We start from the raw sequence: 23282 nt of genomic DNA, 5'->3' as shown, positions 1-23282 counted from the left end.
TAGGAAGCAAGGATGCATTAAAGAGACAGAAAATGCATTTACATTGTTACAAAATATTTCTATTTTAAATAAATGATTTTTTTTTAACTTTCTATTCATCAACTACTGACAAAAAGTATGAGTTTCAACAAAAAATGTAAGCAGCACAACTGTTTTCAACTGTGATAAGAAGAAATGTTTCTTCTGCACAAATCAGGATATTAGAATGATTTCTGAAGGATCATGTGACACTCACACACACACACAAAATTCAGCTTTGTCAAAGGAATAAATTAGATTTAAAAAAAAATGCTGAAAAGAAAAGCTTAAAATTAATAAATAAATGCTGCCTTGGTGAACATGAGATTGCGGACCTCAAACTTTTGAATGTTAGTTTGTAAAGATTGTTTATATTTATAAAAATAAAGGTATAGCATTCAATGAACAGTGATTCGTATATGATTATCTGTATTACACAAGCATTATAATGTACTATAAACAAGGGCAGGTCAACAAGAAATGATGCAGGTTTCCATAAGGGTACCACACCTGTTTTGTTTTGTGTGTGTGTGTGTACTGCACTCTCAGATGCTGTCAAGAGCCCATCAAAAAAGACCACAAGCAGTAATATAATATAATATGGAACTACTAAAATGAATAAAAAAATTATATGGAGACTCCTTGGTGGGCATTTCAATGAAACCTAATAAAAAAAAATCACTTTCAAAGATTAAAAAAACCCTCTAGAGATACAAAGTAATTAAAGCTCTGAAATGCAATTTCCTCAGTTATTTATCCACTAATTTGTATTTAACCAAGAATAAAGCAAGAAACAATGCAGAATTTATTCTATTTTTGACTACCTTGTTTCATGCATTGAAATTATTTTAGTGTACACCAAACTTTTAATTTGTACTTGGTCATTACATTATAAGGCAGTTGAAAGTTGTTGTAAGATTTCATATCTTTTGTTCAAGTTTAGGTTGACTTTATGCATTCTTTTAAACATTATATTTGTAGGAATCTAATATTCTGTTTAAGTCGCAGGGATGACGTCACTTTGTAGAACAACTCGGAAGCTAGCGGCACATGGGTTCCCTTGGTCGAAAAGCAATGCATTTTCCCCATAGACTTTTGGAAAATCGCAAAAAATAAGATCTGTGTTTAACAAAGGGTTGTGACCCTTACACGTTTTGTCTAGCAAGATAATCTTTACAAGTTAATCCAAAATTTATAAATTTTGAAGCCTATATAATAAAGATTTTAAAAAACACAATCAGACACAATAAAGTTTAAAAAACCATAAGCAGGTTATAACTGTGTGTTCTATGTCATAGATCAAAACGTGAAAATATTTAGAGGTTTTGTTCACCACAGACTTTATTTCAGGCGATTTAGCAAAAACCCATTCAAAAATCCCATAGGCTTTAGAGCGAGAGAACCGTAGTGCTAAAATGCTAACTAGCTTCCGCGTTTTGGCCTACAGAGTGACGTCGTAACTTCGGCACTCTATACAAGGGCACTGGGGCAGCATGCAGGCTAAATATGTAACCTACATGTTTACAGCCAACAGAATGTAAATGCCATTGTTACAATGGATTGTTAAGGCATAAATGTCAAAACGTCCACACATTTTTAATTCAATATGGGTCTCCATACTAATAATACTCCAAACAACAATTCCTTACAGCCCTCAAGGTGATAAATGTGTCGCAGAATGGATATTTGTACGTGCCAAGACAACTTAAGTCTCAATTTATACTGTCTACAAACCATATTTCAATTGATCCTCTGTTACACAATGAGAGTCATTAGTGCTGAATTTCTGTGGTTTTAGAGGTTTACGATCCCTTTGTGCTTCTGATCATTGATTCCATCATGGCCCACTGCTCCTTTGTGACCTGGCAAATAAAACAAGGTAAACATATAATAAATAAAGTAATGAAAACTCCCCAGTGTAAATATCCAATTGATTTAGTTTGATTGAGAAAAAAAAAAAATCACCTCCTTCAGACCATTGAACTCGCCAGCATTGGAGACATATTCACCACCATCCATTCGAATGATCTAAGGACAGAGCTGTTAAAGCTGGAAATTTGTCTTTCACTGTGAAAAACATACTAGCTTCCCTGTCAGGGCTCCTCAGCTTTATAACTAGAGCCATTACTGTAATGCGCCGGACTATATAATTTCATATTGATCTCTGGAGCACTACTTCCCCCCCCCCTAATTCTTCACAAAATGTCCTCTGCAATCCATCACAAAGTGAAAGTAAAGAGTAGTTTGTGCCCTTGTCTCCGTTTGGCTGTAAATGGAGAGGCCCTGTGGGGAAGACTCTAGGTGAGCTCTTGCCCAGAGAGGCGAAGCACTTTTCACGCAAGGTCATCGAACTCACCGCTCCTGATACCCAGCTGGCGTAGTCGCTGCAGAGGTAAGTGGCAAGGTTGGCGATCTCTCCAGGAGTGCCCAGACGACCCACGGGTATCTTTTCTATTAGCGACTTCTCTAACAGGCCAGTGGGATCCAGTCTGCTAAATGCACCCTTCAGAAAGATACTGCGAGAGTTATTATAATTTTTGGAAAACTAAAGCTTTAAAGATAAAAATGATCCAAACTGGATTGAGTCATTGAGTTGAACTAGAGAACTGAATCAGTCTGGTTTTCAGACTGGTTTTCATTGAAAAGATCCAACCAGAAAGCATTAACAAATATACTCTACACAACAAAGGATGGACAACATGTTCAGAGAAGAACAACTTAAAACATGCACTTTACCTTGGTTTTGATTGGGCCTGGTTGAATAACATTAAATCTCATGCCATATCTGCCCCACTCAGCAGTCAGAGACCTGTAGGTAGATACAATCAGCTCTGTTTTAGGAATGAACATTTTGACCGATAATTCTTTACTTTTGAAAGGTCATAACCAAAACGTTGGCCAATACATCTATATACACATTTTTATTTCATTTTTGAGAACCTTGTTTAATTTTTTAATTACAAAAACAAAAGCCATCTCAAGCACACAAATGCATTTTCCTTTTCTGAAGTGATTTCAATCATATTTTAAGCATTTTAAAAACCATCATGGCCAACAGTGTGCATCTCAAGTGTCTCAGCTGAAGGAAATCCATTATTTATTGCCTTTAATATATCGGCCAAATTTTCTTATTGAACATTTTCGGCTGATACAAGTGGTGGCCGATATATTGTGCATCCCTATCTGATTTATTTTAAATTCGGCCCACCTTTTGGGGACATCTGTTCATTCTATCTATCATACATGGCCACTAGTGCTTCTAGTGAAAATATCTCCCTGAGACAGACCTTTTTCCATTAGGTTTATCACACAGCACTAGTGTAAGCACTAGCAAACATGGCAGCTCAAAGTAAAGCAAAGGAAAATGCAATCAAATGGCTTTTATTTTAAGTTGATCTCATGTAAAGAAGGTATATAACACAAATCAATCAAAATTTGTCAAATCAGACAATCAGTAAGTTAGCAATCAGCAAAAATTATTTTTGTAGGGTCTAAATCCTGTATACAATAATGCAGTGTCTGAAATCACTACAAATTCAATATTTGTAAGATTAAGAAATTCTTAAAAAAATAATAATAACAATAATAATGCAATATTTAAGAAATAATATTAAGTAAGAATATATTAATTTAAAAAATATTTAAGATTCTGAAGTATTTAGAGCTCACTAATCAAACCAAATGCAAAGAAAAAATCTTGTTTTTTTTAATAGAAACTTTTTTCCACTCAAATCATTGTTCTGATCATTTTTAATGATTTATTTGTATTCAACTGATTCAGACAAACAACTTTTTAATGGAATCAAGATTATATCTGTTAAAAAGCATGATATATAAAATAAATATCATGGTGCTTACACTATGTGCAGTATCATCCTAAAATGAGATATGCTTGGATTTAATTGAGCTCCTCATTCCAGCCTTCAAAAAAGTAAAAAAAAAAAAAAAAAAAAAAAAAGAAAAAAAGTTTTATTTGAAGTAAATCCTGTCATTGAACTAAACATTTAAGCAGATATGATATTATTAATAAGCTACTGATCTCTGTGTTGTCCACCTCTCTCTATTGCATTTCCAGCATATTTTACACATAGGATCAAGATCCCCCTCTTACAATTAAAATGTAAATGAAACATAGCCACTGCACCTTCATTATGATAACATATGCAGCCCTTCAGGAAGATTATTAGAAAGGCATTTGACAGGAGGACCTCCCAGGAGGTGAACTACCTAAAAACGTGTCTGTAGTGTAACGGAGTACATACGTGCACAGCTTCTCCACTCCAGCTTTAGCCGCAGCACTTGGCACAACAAATCCTGAGCCACTCTCAGCGTAGATTGTGGTGATGGCCAGAAAAGCAGCACCTTTCAACAAATAAATTCAACAAAATGATCAGTTTCTGGTGCTTTAAATGAGATCAATCTATAGGCTGCAGATCACCTGTGACATCAAAACAGTAAAAAGAGTTTATAATAGTTCTATGTGCATCAAGAATCTAATCTTTGTTTTAAATCAGCATGAAAATGCACAAAGTCTTGAAGGTCAGACTTGTTATCAGCAACATAATATTATCTCTGCACTTAATGGAGTAATTGAACAGTCTGTAATCACCATGTTCAAGGAAGCAGAAAGAGGTCAGAATAATCAGGTGAGAGGCTGGATGTGTGAATCTGAGCAGCTCATTCAACAAATACACACAACAAACACACACATATGACTGAGGCAATGAAATGGAATGATCTCATCTTGCTAGTTGTCATTTTAACCACATACACACACTTGGGTCTTATCGTTGGAAAATATAGTAAATGTACTATAAAGACTAATGATGTCTTAATTTACACATGAATAATTATGCTGGAGTGTACTGGTCCCAGCCAGAAGCTGTTATCTTCACGGAAAACAAAGAGAGCAGAAAGCGGCATGAATGCACATAAATTAGCCCATTACAAAAACAAGCTCGATTAGCAAAACAAATCCCACATTTTGACAACTTTGTTATGCCACTTTCCAAAAAGCATTGTTCATGGGATCTGGAAGAAGCCACAGGCAAACTCAAAAGAAAACTCATGCAGAAGACAAATGTGGATTATCTGGACAACTTAGTCACAAGATGTGATGCTGTAAAGTTTTCCACATTTCAATTCCTCACACTATAACATAATTGGCCACAATGTAACTTACAGAATAAAAAGTTTGTGTTCAGAGAGATTTTTTAATAATTTGTGTGTCTTATGCTCACCAAGGATGCATTTTTAATAAAAATGACAGTAAAAAATACAGTACAGCGTTTAATTGTAAAATATTATTACGAAATAAAAATAACTGTTTTATATTTTATTCTATTTTAAAATGCAATTTATTCCTGTGATGGCAAAGCTGAATTTTCAGCAGTCATTACACAAGTGTCATGTTATTCAAAAGAACAACATTTATTTCAAATATGAATATTTTTTAATGTTATAAATGTCTTTACTTTCAATTTGTATAACCCAAATGCATCCTTGCTTAATAAAAGTATCAATTTCTTAAAATAATAATAATTTTACACTACCTATTAAAATTAAGAAATGTTCAGGGTTCTCCATTTATTGACATAATCTGTGACATCATGCTGTCAGTCATCACAGATAATAATAAATAGTAGGCTACAGATTATCAATGCTTTTTGAGCAGTCTGTAGGATTTATTTGCTTTTACTGCCCTCTAGTGGTGGTTATGTACTCCAAATCAACAACCTCCAGCTAACCAATAACCATACATTTATGCATTTGGCAGAAGCTTTTATCCATTTCACTCACTCCCTGGGAATCAAGCACCATACTCTACTGTTTGTAACACCATTGCAAACTACAGTGGTTCCAACCATGGTCATCATAGGCTATGTCCAAAATCCGAGGGGACAGCCATTTGTAGTGGTGTCTGAAACCATAGCGGACATTATCGAGCGCACTCATTCAAACACATAATACTGACACCCATAATGCACTGTGAGGTCCATTCAGAATAAATTCCCACGCTTCACCAGAAGACGGCGCCCGCAGCTGATCCATACATTCATTTGTCCAAACCAGTGTACAGAGTAGTATCATAAACAGGTATAAATTCCTTAATAAATTGTTTAATAAAGGTTTAAACATGCTAGTTTCGTTACCCCTGGAGCTGCCAATTTAGCACAAACTATACAAAAGCAGCAGCCATTCCGACACACTCAGGGTGCTAAATATAAGCAGATCTTTTTATCATGATTAAAAGTTGAATTACCCTACAACTACTTTGCTAATCACCTTTCTCAGCTTTGATGAGGCGTTTCCCGATGTCCAGCGTGACATAGGCAGTGCCGTTCAACACTATGTCAGTGATGGTTCTCCAGGCATTGGGAGAAAGCTTCTCTGAAGGAGAGATGAAGTTTCCAGCTGCATTGTTTATCACCACCTGGAAAAACAGAAGGAGTTTTGTGTGGAATCTATTCTATCACTGCTGTTAAGATGGAGATCTAAACCTACATCAGGCAGGCCGACATCATTCACAAGCTGGTCAACAGCAGCCTCGACTGAAGCAGGGTCTCTAACATTACACTGGACGGCATGGACCTGAAACATCAACACATTTATCAAACTCTAGGAGGATGAAAACAAGTTCTTCACCAAAAACATGGCAATGTGATTAGATGTGAGAGGTACCTTGTTTTTTGTCTGTTGTGAGATTTCCTCTGCTGTTTTCTTCAAAACATCAAGATTTCTGGGAGTGACAATCGGAGACTTAACTCGACTATTTTAACATGAATAATCATTCACATTCAACACGATTTAAGCTTTTGGATTTGCTTGCAGGGTGTGCCAACAATTATTTAGGAACTAGATGACAAAATTACTGTAAAAACAGTGATCGTTAATATTATTGTTGCTTCTGTTGTAATTTTAAGATGTAATTTATTCATGTAATGGCAAAGCTGAATGTTCTGCAGGCATTACTCAAGTCAAACATCAATGTTGGAATCAGTTGTGCTGTTTAATATTTTTTTGATGATCATATGAGAGGGATACTAACCTGCTAGCTATCATGCACTCTGCTCCCAGTGAAGACAGAGCAGTGGTCATGGCTTTTCCTAGTCCTGTTCCTCCTCCAGTGATAAAGGCCACTTTGTTTTTGAAAGTTCCTGGGAGAAGCATAACACCTTCAGAAGGTGGGAAGAATCTAGCTTGAGGACCATTTCCAAACAACTGTAAAAGAGAGTCATTTTATTTATTCAGACAGGAATATGAGCTAGTATAAATAACAAAACTGGGTGAAAGGTCATAAGGACAATGCAAGTATAAAGTACTTAATGGCTGCGTTCCAAACCGCATACTTCCCTACTATTTAGTATGGGAAAAAGAGTAGGCGAGCAAAAAAGTATGAATGAATCCAAAAGAGTAGGCGAGAATTACCTGGGTGACGTAGTAATTGTCGCGAGATTCGGACTTAAGTGCGTTCCAATATGCCTACTTTCCTACTATATAGTAGGCGAAAACAGTACGTGAAGGAAGCAGTACGTTCCAAACATCAGTTTTCATAAAAAGAGTAGGCGAGAAGTTCCCGGATGGCTTACTGCTTCCGCCCAGATTTTTGAGTGCTTTTCCACGGCTACTCATGATACTCATCTATCCCAGGAGGCCACGCGAGAGGATACGTCAATGCACATAGCTTGCAAACTGCCAATAAAAATCACAGAAGAAGAAGAAGAAGAAGAAGAGATGATACGTCAATATCAACATCGCGGAGATAAGCGACGCGGGGGTTTTCAAATGTGAGTAAATACGGTTTAAATCGTATGTGTTAAACTACTATAGAGTAAAAGTTTTAACTGTTGAACGTCTAAAGGAGTTAGACAGTATAGTATAGTTGTGATTTTGCTGTAAACACATGTTTTATTATGTATAGCTAACAGGGGAGCTCCAGTAACCGTAAAGTTACGTTTCCAACGTGTATTTACATAACCATACATCTTAAATACGCTTATTTAAAATGTCTATTTAGATCAGGAAGGAAAATATTGTATAAGTATTGCAGGTGAGCACATCCCAACATGAAAAATACATGTGTGTGCTATTATGTAGGATAATTCTGTTGTCAACACTGCTTACATTAGACAAATTATGTGCTGTCAATAAAAACATCTATAAAGTAACTAAACATGATATATATTTAATTTGTCCCTTATTGGTGTTGATATATTGAGGAACATTTAAGTTGGATTAAAAGTGAGTTAACACATCAACCTCAGCATGTAAATGCAGTGTTGAGCTCGTAATGTGAATCTTGTCTGCATGTTACAGGGACAGGAGAACACGCGTGTGTTTATCCAGTGGAGAGAGGCTCATGATGCTGAATGCTGTCATCAAAGAATAGGAACCGTTGTGTTGAGTCGGCAGTAGGGTTTGGGGTTCAGTGCCTGTAAATACATGCTTGTAGTTTGAATAAAGCTGTTTCATGTGTTGACTTGTATATGCATTTGTTTATTGTGATGGTTACTTTTATTTGTTCTTTTACTCATTTATTCATGTTTCTTATTGTTGTCAGTATATAAAATGTAATTAATTTATGCATTAATTCATCGATTGACTGACAATTGAGATGTTTCACTGCATTTAGCAATATAAATGAATTCATGCATTACTGTCATATTACAAAACAAATTACATTTTGCTTGTTTTATTAAATTATATTTTTAGTATATAAAAAGTTATACAAGTATTGGTCAGCATTTAATATTATTATTTTGTTTAAGTTTTGGGGTGGGCTAACAATGAAATTCATTCTGAGGTAATATTAATTTTTTAAGCAGTGATACTTATTTTTTGAGTATAAAATCAACAGTTTTCTCCAAAAGAGATCTTCAAGCAGCTGCCCGTCTCCTTTGTGCACACATTACAAACGCTGTTCTAGGTTGTGCTGTGAAGTTACTGATGTTATGAAGTGTTAGAGCACCTGTCGCTCATATAATTTAAACTTATTATATGCAAGATCATGGAAAGATACTATAGTTTATGTAACAATCATAGTGACAAAACAGAAAATATAAAGATCATTGGTTTGTGTACATCATAATATGACATAAAATTATATTTATACACAGGAAATAAGAACAATAAAAAAGGCTAAATATCTTCATTAGCCTATAGTTCTTTATAATACATAAAAAAAGTTGTTGTTATATCTGAGGGATGAAACGAGGTAAATTCATGAAGAAAAAGAGGAGAAACTTTTTGGGTATAAAATAAAGAAATTAACAACATAATCAAGAGATGATGATTTTGGGGTTTCTTAATAAAAAAAAATATCGTTAGAATAACACTGTTGTTCACATTAGTAGGGTTTAAAATATAACAACTTAAATCAACCCTAAATGTATTCACAAAATAAATAGGCAGCTGTTTCTTCAACAATACCACAACAAAATGAGCAAGTTTCATCAATATCAAGATATTTATAGGTAGATTAATTAAACGTATCGTTCATATTTTTTTTATTGCATGAAGGTGTTGCGCTTCTGATAACGCGTAGAAGGTCACATGATAACGTCAACATGGCAGATGTCCGGTTCGCATTCATACTCAACGAGATTTGGCTATAAAGTACCTACTCTTTTAGCGCTCGAAGAGTAAGTACTTATTGAAATTAAGTACCTACTCATTGAGTATGCGGTTTGGAACGCAGCCAATGCTTAAAGTCCCCGTGAACCGGAAGTTGCAAAAGATTTTTCTCCAGTGCTGTGACGTATTTCCAAGTGAAACGGAATATTGAACAGAGGGCAGGGTTTTACTCTAGCGCTCCTCCTCTCCATCTCTCGCTCATAGCAAACTAACGGTTTAAGGGGAGTGGTTAAGCGTTTCCCCACCCAAGTTGTGAAACCTACGTCATCAGAAAAAGAAACCGTTCCAGACCGGAAGTAACTTTTCAGATTTTGATTAAAGATTACGAAGGTAAAACATTTTTTAAATATATTTTTACTTGCACGGATTAATTGTTCACCACAAGACTAGTAATATGCGCTAACAAAGTAAATAGGTTCAATTTTGATTTCACGGGGACTTTAAGCTATGCATTTAAGGAAATATACATTATAATTAATGCAACATGTCTCGAATGTAGCCTTAATTATGTAAGAAAGGCATGATTTTTACATTCAGTGTGCACAAGCTATTTAAATTTGAATTTACCAAAATGCAAAATGTATACATAACTAAATAAAATTCTTACTCGTGCTGGTGTGAAACACTTGTTTGGAGTTACTCTTTTTAACAAGGCCAGTCCTCTGATCAGCGCCATAACGTCAAAAGAAAAATATATATATATATTTAGAGGGAGAATACGTGTTGCAACAAAGTCAAAAGCATACAAATAAACTAGTGAAGTCAGACCATAGTCAGACTCAGTAATGCCTCTGACGCATTGAAATGACTCTACAACTAAAGTCCTAAAATCCTGAATGATATCTTCCGGTTTCCGGTTTTCCGGCTGATCTGAGATCAGCAAGACAGGCATTTCATCCAATAGCGTGTCCCTAATGAGCTGACAATCAGATCTCAGATCAGCCAATGGAGACGCACACCTCTAGTTCACTCCTGAAACATAACAAACGAATCGGGTCTTTTTTTTGTAAATATCTGTATAAAGTATCGTTTGTATTATTTGACATTTTTTCTAGTATTGTTCGTTTTAACTTAGGCAAAATGTAGAATGTCGATTTGTGTAAGGTGGAAGGAAATAACTGTAGTTAACCAGTCGGTTAGTTGACAGCGCGCCGGGGCTCAAACAATCAGGTAAACAACCGTTTATTTTTACATCAGTGCAGTAAACAAACACTACATACGCACACGTATTTGACACATTACGTTTACGTTATAACTGGTAGTTTATATGGATGGAAAATGACAATAATGTAACTATTTGAGTTATTTTTTCTAGCTAGTATTGCTAACAGATATGATGCAGCATTTTATATCCCATGACCCTATCATGTGAATAGACTGTAGGCTATACTGGATTTGAAGATTATACTGAATTTATGACAAAACGTTTCGTGTATTTATTTACTCTAGTTGCTGATAAGTATTAGTAATATTTTTTAAGAGAAAGTAGATTTTTATAATAAACTATCTATCTATAGATTTGTCTTTTGGGCCAACCATCTCTGATCCAGTGAGATGGGGAACCAGCTGGCTGGAATTGCTCCATCGCAGATACTTTCAGTGGACAGTTATTTCTCTGACATCCATGATTATGAATATGACAAAAGTCTGGGCAGTACACGTTTTTTCAAAGTGGCCCGGGCGAAACATAGAGAAGGATTGGTTGTGGTTAAGGTCTTTGCAATCCAGGACCCCTCTCTGCCCCTGACCAGCTACAAGCAAGAACTGGAGGAGCTGAAAATCAGACTGCACTCCTGTCAGAACTGTCTGCCCTTTCAAAAAGCCACACTTACTGAGAAAGCAGCCATACTATTTCGGCAGTATGTCCGGGATAACTTGTATGACCGTATCAGCACACGGCCGTTTCTCAACAACGTGGAGAAGAAGTGGATTGCCTTCCAGATCCTCAATGCCGTGGACCAGGCCCATAAATCTGGTGTGCGTCATGGTGACATTAAAACAGAGAATGTTATGGTGACAAGCTGGAACTGGGTGCTTCTCACAGACTTTGCTAGTTTTAAACCCACATACTTGCCTGAAGACAACCCTGCAGATTTCAACTACTTCTTCGACACGTCCAGGAGGAGAACGTGCTACATTGCTCCAGAGAGATTCGTGGATGGGAGTATGTTTGCCACCGAAAGTGACCAGACAACACCGCTTGTGGATCTCTCCAGCAATAGCCAACGGACCAGGGGAGAACTCAAGCAACCCATGGACATCTTCTCAGCTGGTATCCATTATATATATATTTTTTTCTGTTTGCTTAAGGCAGGTGCAGTATAATATTATGAAATATTCAAAGACCTTTCTTATTTAATTTTCTTTTGTTAGGTTGTGTGATTGCAGAATTGTTCACAGAGGGTGTCCCGCTCTTCGATCTCTCACAACTGCTGGCTTACCGGAAAGGACATTTCCAGACTGAACAAGTGCTGATGAAAATTGAGGATCACAGTATTAGAGACCTGGTAGAATTTCTATTCTTTTGAGATTCTAGATGTTTTGTATTATTTCACATTTTCACTTTAGGTTCTACAAACTTATACACTTTTAAGTAAGGCGTTTATGCTCACCAAGGCTGCATTTATTTGATCAAAAATACAGTAAAAGAGTAATATTGTGAAATATTATTTCAACTTAAAATGACTGTTTTCTATTTTAATATATTCTAAAATGCAATTTATTTCTGTGATGATTAAGATGAATTTTCAGCATTATTACTCCAGTCTTCAGTGTCACAAGATCCTTCAGAAATCAGTCTAATATTCTGATTTGGTGCTTAAGAACATTTCTTATTATTATCAATGCTGAAAGCAGTTGTGCTGCTGAATATTTTCGTGGAAACCATGATTAATAATTTTTCCATGGATTCTTTGATGAACAGGACAGCATTTATTTGAAATAGTCTTTAATGTAACTTTTGATCAATTTAATGCATCCTTTCAGTGTTTTTTGAATGTGTTATTTCTATCAAACAAAATCTTTCTGACTCTACAATAATTATGAAATAATATGAAACTAGTCAGTACTCTTAATTAGATATTACGTAGTACTCTAAATAATTTCATCCACTTTATGCAGGTGGCACAAATGGTGCAGCGAGAACCGGAAAAGCGTCTGGCGGCTGAAGAATACCTGAAGCAGCAGCGAGGCAAAGCTTTCCCAGAAATCTTCTACACCTTCCTACAGCCCTACATGGCCCAGTTTGCCAAGGAGACCTTCCAGTCTGCTGACGAAAGGGTGTTGGTGATACGCAAGAACCTGGAGAACATCCTCAATAACCTGTGCAGTGGCGGGCAGACTGGGAAGCAGGAGAAGGCATCTCAGGAGCTTAGTTCATCCAAGGAGCAAGGGCTGGTGGTGCTGGTGTCAGTGATTACATCCTGTCTGCAGACGCTGCGCTTTTGCGACTCCAAACTGGCAGCTCTGGAACTGATCCTTCATCTGGCAGGCCGGTTAAATGTGGAGATTCTGCTGGACAGGATCACACCATACTTGCTGCATTTCTGCAATGACTCGATGCCGCGTGTCAGGGCCGAGGCCGTTCGCACTCTGACTAAAGTGCTGGCGTTGGTCAAGGAGGTTCCTCGCAATGATGTTAATATCTACCCAGAATATATTTTACCTGGGATTGCCCACTTGGCCCAAGATGAAGCAACGATTGTCAGACTCGCTTATGCAGGTATTCTTTCCAGTGCTAGAAATCTCTGGAGAAAATTGTCAAAATTTTCTGCCTTTTAAATGTGTAACTGTATGTAAATGTGTTTTCTCAATCCATTAAGTTTCTGGTTTTAAGTGAATATATACACTCACCGGCCACTTTATTAGGTACACCTGTCCAACTGCTCGTTAACACTTAATTTCTAAGCAGCCAATCACATGGCGGCAACTCAGTGCATTTAGGCATGTAGACATGGTCAAGACAATCTCCTGCAGTTCAAACCGAGCATCAGTATGGGGAAGAAAGGTGATTTGAGTGACTTTGAACGTGGCATGATTGTTGGTGCCAGAAGGGCTGGTCTGAGTATTTCAGAAACTGCTAATCTACTGGGATTTTCACGCACAACCATCTCTAGGGTTTACAGAGAATGGTCCGAAAAAGAAAAAACATCCAGTGAGCGGCAGTTCTGTGGGCGGAAATGCCTTGTTGATGCCAGAGGTCAGAGGAGAATGGCCAGACTGGTTCGAGCTGATAGAAGGGCAACAGTGACTCAAATAACCACCCGTTACAACCAAGGTGGGCAGAAGAGCATCTCTGAACGCACAGTACGTCGAACTTTGAGGCAGATGGGCTACAGCAGCAGAAGACCACACCGGGTGCCACTCCTTTCAGCTAAGAACAGGAAACTGAGGCTACAATTTGCACAAGCTCATCGAAATTGGACAATAGAAGATTGGAAAAACGTTGCCTGGTCTGATGAGTCTCGATTTCTGCTGCGACATTCGGATGGTAGGGTCAGAATTTGGCGTCTACAACATGAAAGCATGGATCCATCCTGCCTTGTATCAACGGTTCAGGCTGGTGGTGGTGGTGTCATGGTGTGGGGAATATTTTTTATTGGGGAATACTTTGGGCCCCTTGGTACCAATTGAGCATCGTTGCAACGCCACAGCCTACCTGAGTATTGTTGCTGACCATGTCCATCCCTTTATGACCACAATGTACCCAACTTCTGGTGGCTACTTTCAGCAGGATAATGCGCCATGTCATAAAGCTGGAATCATCTCAGACTGGTTTCTTGAACATGACAATGAGTTCGCTGTACTCAAATGGCCTCCACAGTCACCAGATCTCAATCCAATAGAGCATCTTTGGGATGTGGTGGAACGGGAGATTCGCATCATGGATGTGCAGCCGACAAATCTGCGGCAACTGTGTGATGCCATCATGTCAATATGGACCAAACTCCCTGAGGAATGCTTCCAGCACCTTGTTGAATCTATGCCACGAAGAATTGATGCAGTTCTGTAGGCAAAAGGGGGTCCAACCCGTTACTAGCATGGGGTACCTAATAAAGTGGCCGGTGAGTGTATATATATATATATATATATATATATATATATATATATATATTACAGAAGTACAATGGATTATGAAAAGGGTTTCATATTAACTTAAAAATTATACTACATTATATTATTGTTCAAAAGTTTGGGGTCAGTAAGAGTTACTTTTTTATAGAAATTTTAACTTTTATTCTGCAAGGATGCATTACATTTAACAAAAGTTTTGCCATCTCAAGAATAAATTACATTTCAAAATATATTAAAATAGAAAAATTGTTATTTTAATTTATATTTCACAATATTAATGTTTTTTATGTGTTTTTGATCAAATAAATACAGCCTTGGTGAGCTTAAGGGACTTATTTCAAAAACATTTCAAATACTGTATCTTACAGACTTTAAACTATTGAACAGTAATGAATGTTATATTATTATATTATATTTATAGAGAACATAGCACATTTGGCCGAGACAGCACTGCGTTTTCTGGAGCTGGTGCAGGAGAATAATTTGAGCTCTGAACAAGACCTCAATGGAGAGGATACAGAAGAAACTCTTCACCCCAATGAAAACTATGATTCAGGTAAATGTGTGTCCTTCAAATAAAGCTCACTTTTATTGTAGTTTTGAAACAAGGTTAATTGATATTGTCTATACATCCCACTTTATGGACTCAATTAATAACCAGTTTGCATGAAAAGTTTTTATGCTATCATTAAAATGCTGTGGATATGATCCATCTATTGTCCATAGAGCTGCAGGCCTTGCATGAGATGGTTCAGCAGAAGGTGGTGACTTTACTGAGCGACCCTGAGAACATCGTCAAACAGACGTTGATGGAGAACGGCATCACGCGCCTCTGCGTGTTCTTCGGCAGACAGAAAGCCAACGACGTCCTCCTCTCCCACATGATCACCTTCCTCAACGACAAGAATGACTGGCACCTCCGTGGAGCTTTCTTTGACAGCATAGTAGGAAAGTTGCCACCACAGTCGCTTCATATGAATGAAGGCAGTCTCTCGCAACATGGTAACCAAATCTCCTCTCTGCAGGTGTAGCAGCCTACGTGGGCTGGCAGAGTTCCTCCATCCTGAAGCCTCTTCTGCAGCAAGGCCTGAGTGACGCTGAGGAGTTTGTCATTTATAAAGCTCTCAACGCTCTCACTTGCATGTGTCAGCTGGGGCTACTGCAGAAACCTCACATCTACGAGTTTGTCAGTGATATAGGTCAGAAAAACTCTTTTATTCATAGTCCATTGTATAATGTGCTTCGTAATTATTGTGTAGCATTTCTTATTTAAAATGTTACTATCCAACAGCACCTTTCTTGTGTCATCCCAATCTGTGGATCCGCTATGGAGCCGTGGGTTTCATCACTGTGGTCGCTCAGCACTTAAACATAGCTGACGTCTACTGCAAACTTATGCCCCATCTCAACCCCTTTATCACTCAGCCGATTATACAGGTGAGGTTACATTAATGTGGACTCTGGGTCTAGTGTATCATATTAGTTGTGCTTTATTTTCTTGTTTACGCGGAACACAAAAGGTGAGTTTTAAATGAATCTGCTGAACATTCTTTTAATATACATTACTGTGATAAAATTAATTGAGGACTGTTGTGGTTCCAAAGAATCACCACAAATAAGGAGAGAACAAATACATTTACAATGCTGAAAACTGCACTTTTACACATTATTCTTTGAATTAAGCCGAAGTTCGGCCATTAACAGCTATCAGCAACAAGACAAGCCACCTTCACAAACACGAAACCGACAGCTTTTGTAGGGAACGAATAACCTGTGCACCGCAGTCACTCCCAATCACGCCGCAATCAGCCAGTCACCTGCAGACAATACAGACGCAACACACATGCACACAAGGAAGGACTGACATCACAGGACTATCATAAAAATAGTTAATTTGACCAAAAAACAGACCTAAGTGTAAGTTATTATGGCCTGAAAATTCTTTAACCATTCACCTTTTGTTTCACGGAAGAAATGAAAAGGCATGCAGATTTGGATGAGGGTGAGTAAATGACAGAATTTTCATTTTTTATTTAATAATTTTTCTGCCTTTGGACAGATTGATAAGGAGATTGTGTTGCTCAGTGTGCTGAAAGAGCCTGTAAGTCGCTCCATCTTTGACTACGCACTGCGATCCAAAGACATCGGAAGCCTCTTCAGACACCTGTTACTCCGCCAAAAAAAGCGCAATGGCTCCATCCCAGAATGCCCCACTCCTGAGGATCCTGCAATTGCACAGCTCCTTAAGAAACTTCTCTCACAGGTTAGGAAAATAAATTATTTATTTATTTACATAAATGTATAAGGTTGCTACTGTAGTTAGGATTTCTTTGTGATTTTGTTTTTTTAATTAATAATTACTTTATAATTTTAGAACTACATTTCTATAAAATAAGCATATCCCTGAGTAATGATGTTTTAGGAACAATAAGACATGTTTCCCCATGTTACACTTGTATGAATGAGCAGTTATTATGCGATTTCTTTCAGGGAATGACGGAAGCTGAGGAGGACAAGCTCTTGGCTCTGAAAGACTTCATGCTCAAGTCCAATAAGGCTAAAGCCAACATCATAGACCAGAGCCACCTGAGTGATGGAGCCCTCAGTGGAGTCATTGACCTCGGTACACTGGGCATCACTGGCCGACAAGTGGACCTGATCAAGCCAAAGCAAGAATCTGAAGACAAGAGAGGTTGGTGACACACTTTCCGCTTTCTGTCATTTTTACTGCTACTTCAATTGAAGATATATACGCTTCTCATGTCGTTAGTTCACCATTTAAAATTAATGCATTATATTTTTTCGTTTGTTTACAGACTTCATCCCTTCTGCCTCTGGTATATTGTCTAGGTCTCAAACAGCTAATCTCTGTTTGAAGTTAATATCACTCACTTTGACTAACACTTTGAGTGGGCTTTGTGTGGCTAGATCAGAGAATTCTTGATAACTTGCAGATATGATGTGGATAGATACACTTTTTTTGTGCACTCTAGCACATTTTGGGCTAATGATGCTTTTTGTTGAAGTCAGTTTGTTACAAACCCATGGGAGTGTACTGTCAAAGTGTATGGCTGCTGGTGACTGAATTCATTTAATCATAAAAAGTTGCATTTTTCCCAGTATACACTACCATTTAAAACTTTAAGTTTTTCTAAAGTAATAAATTATTTTATTCAGCAAGGATGCATTCAATTAATCAAAAGTAACAGTAAAGACATTTATAATTTCGTAAAGACATTTATAATGTCATAAATACTGTTCTTTTGAACTTTATATTTATCAAGGAATCAGACCTTGGTTTCATGGTTTCCACAAAAATATTAATTAACACAATAGTTTAACATTGATAAATAATAATACAAAATGTTTACGGAGCACCAAATCAGCATATTAGAATGATCTGAAGGATCATTTGGCACTGAAGACTGGAGTAATGGCTATTGATCATTAAATCATGTCCCATTAAAGATCATTATAGATGTCCCATTAAAGGAATAAATTACATTTAAAAAAAGAAAATAGTTATTTTAAATGATGATCATATTTCACAATATTACAGTTTTACTGTATTTTTGATCGAACAAATGTAGCTTTGGTGAGCTTAAGAGACTTTTAAAAACATTTTTACAAAATCTTACTGTCTGACTCTAAACTTTTGAATGATAGTGTGTGTAAATATTTATTCTCATAGATTCCCTATTAGCTGTGGAATATTATTACAGAAACTTTTTTTTAATGCCGATGACCCCTAAACATGATGATCGCTTTGAGAGGAATCCCCTGCTTATAATATAAAAATAGTTTATGGATAAATACCTAATTATACAAAAAAACTAGGGCTGTCTTTAGAAAGTTGAGAAATATTAATAATAAATAATAATATGTTTATTTTATATAGCGCCTTTCAAAGTTCTCAAGGTCGCTTTACAGTTAAGTACAAGTGAGCATCACATAACAATATGACATATAAACAATACAAAACATTGAGACATAGAAACATGACAGAAAAAACAATATAAATTGAGATAGTGGTAAATATTAGCTATATACTATTTTACTGCATTGCAAGCATTATTATTCCTCACACAATTTTTTATTTGGTGCAAAAAAAAAATTGACTGAAGCTGGGCTTGTAAAACTTTCACAACATCTTTAAGAGAAGTTGTAGGTGGTTAGTTTATTTGCTGAGAGTTAATGATTTCAACATACTGTGTTGCCCCTTTCAGTTCAAGTGTATTTGGGAAGTAAAATTTGATTGTTTGCTTCTATGATAATATTCACTTTTTGAACTAATATTAAATTACTTTATTTTTTAAGCACTGCGTCTTTGCGCTGACTAAATCCATTGCCCGATTTCTTTTTCATGTATCAGTATGCATGTTAACGGTAACTGAGCAGCAGAGAGTGTTTTAGAAACCAGAAATCCATAATTTATCAGAAGCACATTTAAAACAGGTCCATTTTGTTTCTCTTGTGACAGCACGCAAGCATACGAAACAGGACTCCAACTTGAACGAAGAGTGGAAGAGCATGTTTGGTTCTCTGGACCCTCCCAGTTCGACGACGACGACGACTCCCTCGACGGTACCTAATGTTCTAGTTCCGAGCGGTGGTGGGGAACCCAGTGGAACTCTTGCCGGAGAGCGCCTGCGATCTGAGAGTTCCTCACAGACTCTTAACCTCCCTCATGTTCCATCCTCAGCCCAGGTCGACCGCTGAGCCGACAGTGTGCTATCGTCCCTCCCCTTTTCTCTTTCTCTGCCCTCTTTGCCTCTTCTATCATCATTTCTTCATCAACACCTATCTTTGTGTGCATTTGTCTGTGTTGTAACTCCTTTCAGTCATATCAGTCGTCTCCTGATATTTTCCACCATGTTTACTCAAACATGCAGGAATGTCCTGGATACACTAGCATGTTGTTCCTTAAACCTCTCCCCTGTTCCCTTCAACCACAGGTGCCTGAGGCCGGATCTGTGCAGCCCAGGAAAACTACAGTTCTCCCTAGCATTCAAGTGGCACAGTCCGTAACCGGAGTGTCTACATACCAGCGGCGCATCACTACGTGCAAGGCTGAGCTGCAACAGCTGGTGCAGCAGAAAAGAGAGCAATGCAACGCAGAGCGCATGGCCAAACAGATGATGGAGAGCGCAGAGTGGGAGAGCAGGCCTCCACTGCCAGGTACAGCCGTCACGTCTCCACTGTAATATATCATATGGCTGTCTAGCCTTTGCTTGCCTGATCTCATACTGAAATCAGTAGCTGCAGCCGACCGTTTGTAACACTTTATTTTTTATTATCAACCCCATACTTTTGAACGGTAATGTATTTGATGCTTTCTCCCTAATTGAGGTCATTCATTCAAAATCATTTAGTTCTAGTAAAATATGGCTATGTTGAAGTATGAACAATATCATAAAGATATTTTAAGAGATACTGCTTTTCCGTAGTTGAACGTTTTGAATTATGAGTTGCTTGAAGTTTTTCCACTTTGGTAACTGTTGCATTGCAGGGTGGCATCCAAAAGGTCTTCTAGTGGCCCATCTTCACGAGCACAAATCTGCTGTGAACCGAATCCGAGTGTCCGACGAGCACTCCATCTTTGCTACATGCTCCAATGATGGAACTGTAAAGATCTGGGACAGCCAGAAAATGGAGGGCAAGACGACCACCACAAGGTATATAATATCTTAATGTCAGCATTTTGACTCTTTTGAATCTATGCATTTTCAAGATGGTTGTTTTACTGTTATCTGAACCAGGATTGATAATGTGATCGTTTCAGGTCTGTGCTGACGTATTCACGGATTGGAGGACATGTAAAAACACTGACCTTTTGTCAGGGGTCGCATTACCTTGCTGTTGCATCAGATAATGGTTCCATCCAGCTTCTTGCAGTTGAGGCCAACAAGCCACCCAAATCACCCAAAGTCCAGCCCTGTCAGACCAGGTGTGTGCACTTACTCCACTCTATTTACTCCCATTCCACTTTCTGATTTTGTGCGCTGCCACATATAAGTAAATCAAGACCATCACACTCAGGTTAGTGTCACTCATGTAGTCAGATCGGTGAGCCGCTGAGTCTCTTTTTAGATTTCTGGATCCAAAGGATGAGGGCTGTGTGGTGGACGTACATCACTTTAACTCGGGGGCGCAGACGGTTCTGGCCTATGCCACTGTGAACGGCTTTTTGGTGGGATGGGACCTCCGCAGCAACAGCAACGCTTGGACTCTGCGCCATGACCTGCGCCTGGGTCTCATCACTTCCTTTGCTGTGGACATGCACCAGTGTTGGCTGTGTGTGGGTAAGATAGCTGCATAGCTAGTAGTTGATGTTTATTGGTGCTTGTACAAAAACATCAAGTCACTTTTGTTTATGTAGCACTTTATACTATACGTTGTGCATTAGAAATGAGTGCTGATCAAAACCCCAATTAAAAAAGGCAGCTTTCATAAAAAAAAATATGAAAGCATTAAATTAGGTTTGGATTTATTTAATGTCCTACTTACATAGGGACAAGTAATGGCACAATGGCATGCTGGGATATGCGGTTTCAGCTACCGATATCCAGCCACTCCCACCCAGCCCGAGCTCGAATCAGACGCCTGCTGATGCATCCACTCTACCAGTCCTCTGTCATTGCAGGTGAAAAGTTTACTTGATAATTGAAAATATAGTAAAAACAGTAATATTCTGAAATATTACAATTTAAAATACCATATATATATATATTTAATACTACTAACTAAATCTTTTTCCAATCTGATCCCAAACCTTTGAATGGTATCGTGTGTGTATGCAGTATGTACTGTATCTATATAGATTATAAATAGTGTGTTCATAAAGATTTTCCTAATTCTCTTCAGCTGTCCAAGGTAACAATGAGGTGTCCATGTGGGATATGGAGACTGGAGATAGGAAGTTTACCCTGTGGGCCAGCTCTGCACCTCCGCTTTCAGAGATGCAGGTTGTTACAAGCTGTCTCTCCATAACAAAGCAAAAATAATGAGTAAATTCATCCAACTTACCAGATGTCATCATTCTTGTCCTCCACAGCCTTCTCCTCACAGTGTACATGGGATATACTGCAGCCCTGCTGATGGCAACCCTCTCCTACTTACAGCTGGATCAGACATGAGAATCAGGTGTGCCTAATTAGTAAGCTAATCACTGTTCATTTGTTTAAAGATATTGGAAAAAGGGCTTCAGAAGACTTTCCTTTGGAACGCCCCTACAAATGGCCTCCCCTTCCTGAAGTGCCCTTCAATGGTGCAAAATGCTGTTTTTTATGTATTTTTGGCCATCTATGATTGAAAAAATAGATAATAGTAATCTATTTCAACTCCAGACATTACTTCCTCCATATAGTCATTAAATATTTCCAAAGCTCAGTTGAATTTGTTTTCGAGGGTATCTTCATACATAAACAGCTGCCTTTCGGAAACAGTTAAATCTTTGACATCCCAAGGTTCTGATGGCATATGTACAAATATTGAATTTTGTAAATATGAAAATATTTAAAAAATCAACAAATTTAAAATATATTTAAGTGTGTTCTAAATGACATCTACAGGTTTTGGGATTTGGCCTACCCTGAGAGGTCATACATCGTCGCAGGCGGTGCTAATGACTCTCTTCACTGCCCTTCTGTGTTCTACAATCGCAAGATTATAGAAGGAACAGAAGTAGTACAGGTCTGAAGCTCATTTCCATCAGATTTTTGATTTCTGCATGCTTATATTTATCTGATCTTCACTTTTGGCTCCCTTCAACCTCACCAGGAGATCCACAGTAAGCAGAAGAGCGGATCCACCGAGGACACGCCTCGCCGTGGACCAGAATCCCTACCCGTGGGCCACCACGACATCATTACTGATATTGCAACGTTCCAGACCACCCAGGGCTTTATAGTCACCTCCTCTAGAGATGGCATTGTCAAAGTCTGGAAGTGAGAGACACACTGTGCCAAGATGGGATGACATTGTTTGAATGGTGTAATGTAAATTTAAATATAATGCCAATTAATATAATTCAGTCATTTAGGATCAAATCCACTTTAATATTAACTATATAAAACAGTGTAAGCCTGCAGTTTGTGTGTGTTTTCTTTGTGTTTTGTTATTTTGTGCAACTGCTTCATGCTGATATCAAGGTCATACAATATGGCCACACTGTAGAAAACAGGACATAGCTTAAAAGTATTTGCAGTCCGTTTCACACATTAGTTACACTAATAGTGTTATTTCTGCGCAGCTATGTAAACACCTAGTTTTCTTTCAAGGCCTAAATGCAAGACATGGAATGAAACTTCCATTGTAATCACTGTGTAATATTACTGAATAAATGTGACGAGAAATGTGTATTTGCTTGGTGATTTTGCTGAAAAACATTGTAGCACAGCATATTTAGCCAAGTCAAACATTGACACATTGATTCCCATTGAATACATTCCAATAAAGTCCAACTCTACTTTTTTTTGGAAAACCTGGTTTCACTTAAACATACGACAACTGACAGATGTAAAGGAGGTTGCAAGCAGTTTTTCCACAATTTTTGAAGA

The 23282-nt window shown here is 37.7% G+C and overlaps 2 protein-coding genes across 3 annotated transcripts; one reads left to right on the top strand and one right to left on the bottom strand.

Moving 5' to 3' along the window:
• Window positions 1–1593: 1593 nt before the first annotated feature.
• decr1 (2,4-dienoyl-CoA reductase 1) lies at window positions 1594–10473 on the bottom strand. Its single transcript, XM_039679721.2, has 10 exons — window positions 10259–10473; window positions 7067–7239; window positions 6700–6757; window positions 6523–6609; window positions 6304–6451; window positions 4281–4380; window positions 2755–2827; window positions 2375–2521; window positions 1984–2046; window positions 1594–1880 (listed from the first exon to the last, which is right to left on the bottom strand). The coding sequence occupies exons 1-10, from the start codon at window positions 10325–10327 to the stop codon at window positions 1821–1823; spliced, it is 978 nt and encodes a 325-aa protein (XP_039535655.2). The 5' UTR covers window positions 10328–10473; the 3' UTR covers window positions 1594–1820.
• A 98-nt stretch (window positions 10474–10571) lies between these two features.
• On the top strand, window positions 10572–23082 carry pik3r4 (phosphoinositide-3-kinase, regulatory subunit 4). Of its 2 annotated transcripts, none has more exons than XM_089117851.1 (20): window positions 10572–10821; window positions 11169–11923; window positions 12025–12158; window positions 12772–13372; window positions 15146–15280; window positions 15451–15673; window positions 15751–15923; window positions 16016–16161; window positions 16784–16987; window positions 17215–17416; window positions 19205–19308; window positions 19680–19902; window positions 20234–20399; window positions 20507–20671; window positions 20815–21026; window positions 21236–21367; window positions 21589–21689; window positions 21779–21867; window positions 22296–22416; window positions 22504–23082. In XM_089117851.1, the coding sequence occupies exons 2-20, from the start codon at window positions 11206–11208 to the stop codon at window positions 22672–22674; spliced, it is 4020 nt and encodes a 1339-aa protein (XP_088973977.1). In that variant the 5' UTR covers window positions 10572–10821; window positions 11169–11205; the 3' UTR covers window positions 22675–23082. The 2 variants fall into 2 exon arrangements, with proteins under 2 accessions (XP_088973977.1, XP_088973976.1); XM_089117850.1 differs by having other exon boundaries at window positions 19205–19431.
• Window positions 23083–23282: the final 200 nt, after the last annotated feature.

This window comes from Pimephales promelas, chromosome 12 (assembly GCF_988280905.1).
Source record: "Pimephales promelas chromosome 12, fPimPro1.hap1.1, whole genome shotgun sequence".
Classification (NCBI taxonomy): Eukaryota; Metazoa; Chordata; class Actinopteri; order Cypriniformes; family Leuciscidae; genus Pimephales; species Pimephales promelas.
The sequence above is the reverse complement of the archived record's forward strand: the minus strand, read 5'-3'. Positions and strand labels throughout refer to the sequence as shown.

What these genes read in the sequence shown, in the direction of transcription:
- decr1 (XM_039679721.2), bottom strand. Translation starts at nt 10,327, where the DNA reads ATGGCGCTGATCAGAGGACTGGCCTTGTTAAAAAGAGTAACTCCAAAC. An exon ending in CACAACAGACAAAAAACAAG is followed by an intron (nt 6,610 to 6,699) that starts GTACCTCTCACA and finishes TTGATGTTTCAG; the next exon opens with GTCCATGCCGTCCAGTGTAA. An exon ending in CCTCATCAAAGCTGAGAAAG is followed by an intron (nt 4,381 to 6,303) that starts GTGATTAGCAAA and finishes ATTTGTTGAAAG; the next exon opens with GTGCTGCTTTTCTGGCCATC.
- pik3r4 (XM_089117850.1), top strand. Translation starts at nt 11,206, where the DNA reads ATGGGGAACCAGCTGGCTGGAATTGCTCCATCGCAGATACTTTCAGTG. An exon ending in GAGCAGGCCTCCACTGCCAG is followed by an intron (nt 19,903 to 20,233) that starts GTACAGCCGTCA and finishes GTTGCATTGCAG; the next exon opens with GGTGGCATCCAAAAGGTCTT. An exon ending in GGATCAGACATGAGAATCAG is followed by an intron (nt 21,868 to 22,295) that starts GTGTGCCTAATT and finishes TGACATCTACAG; the next exon opens with GTTTTGGGATTTGGCCTACC.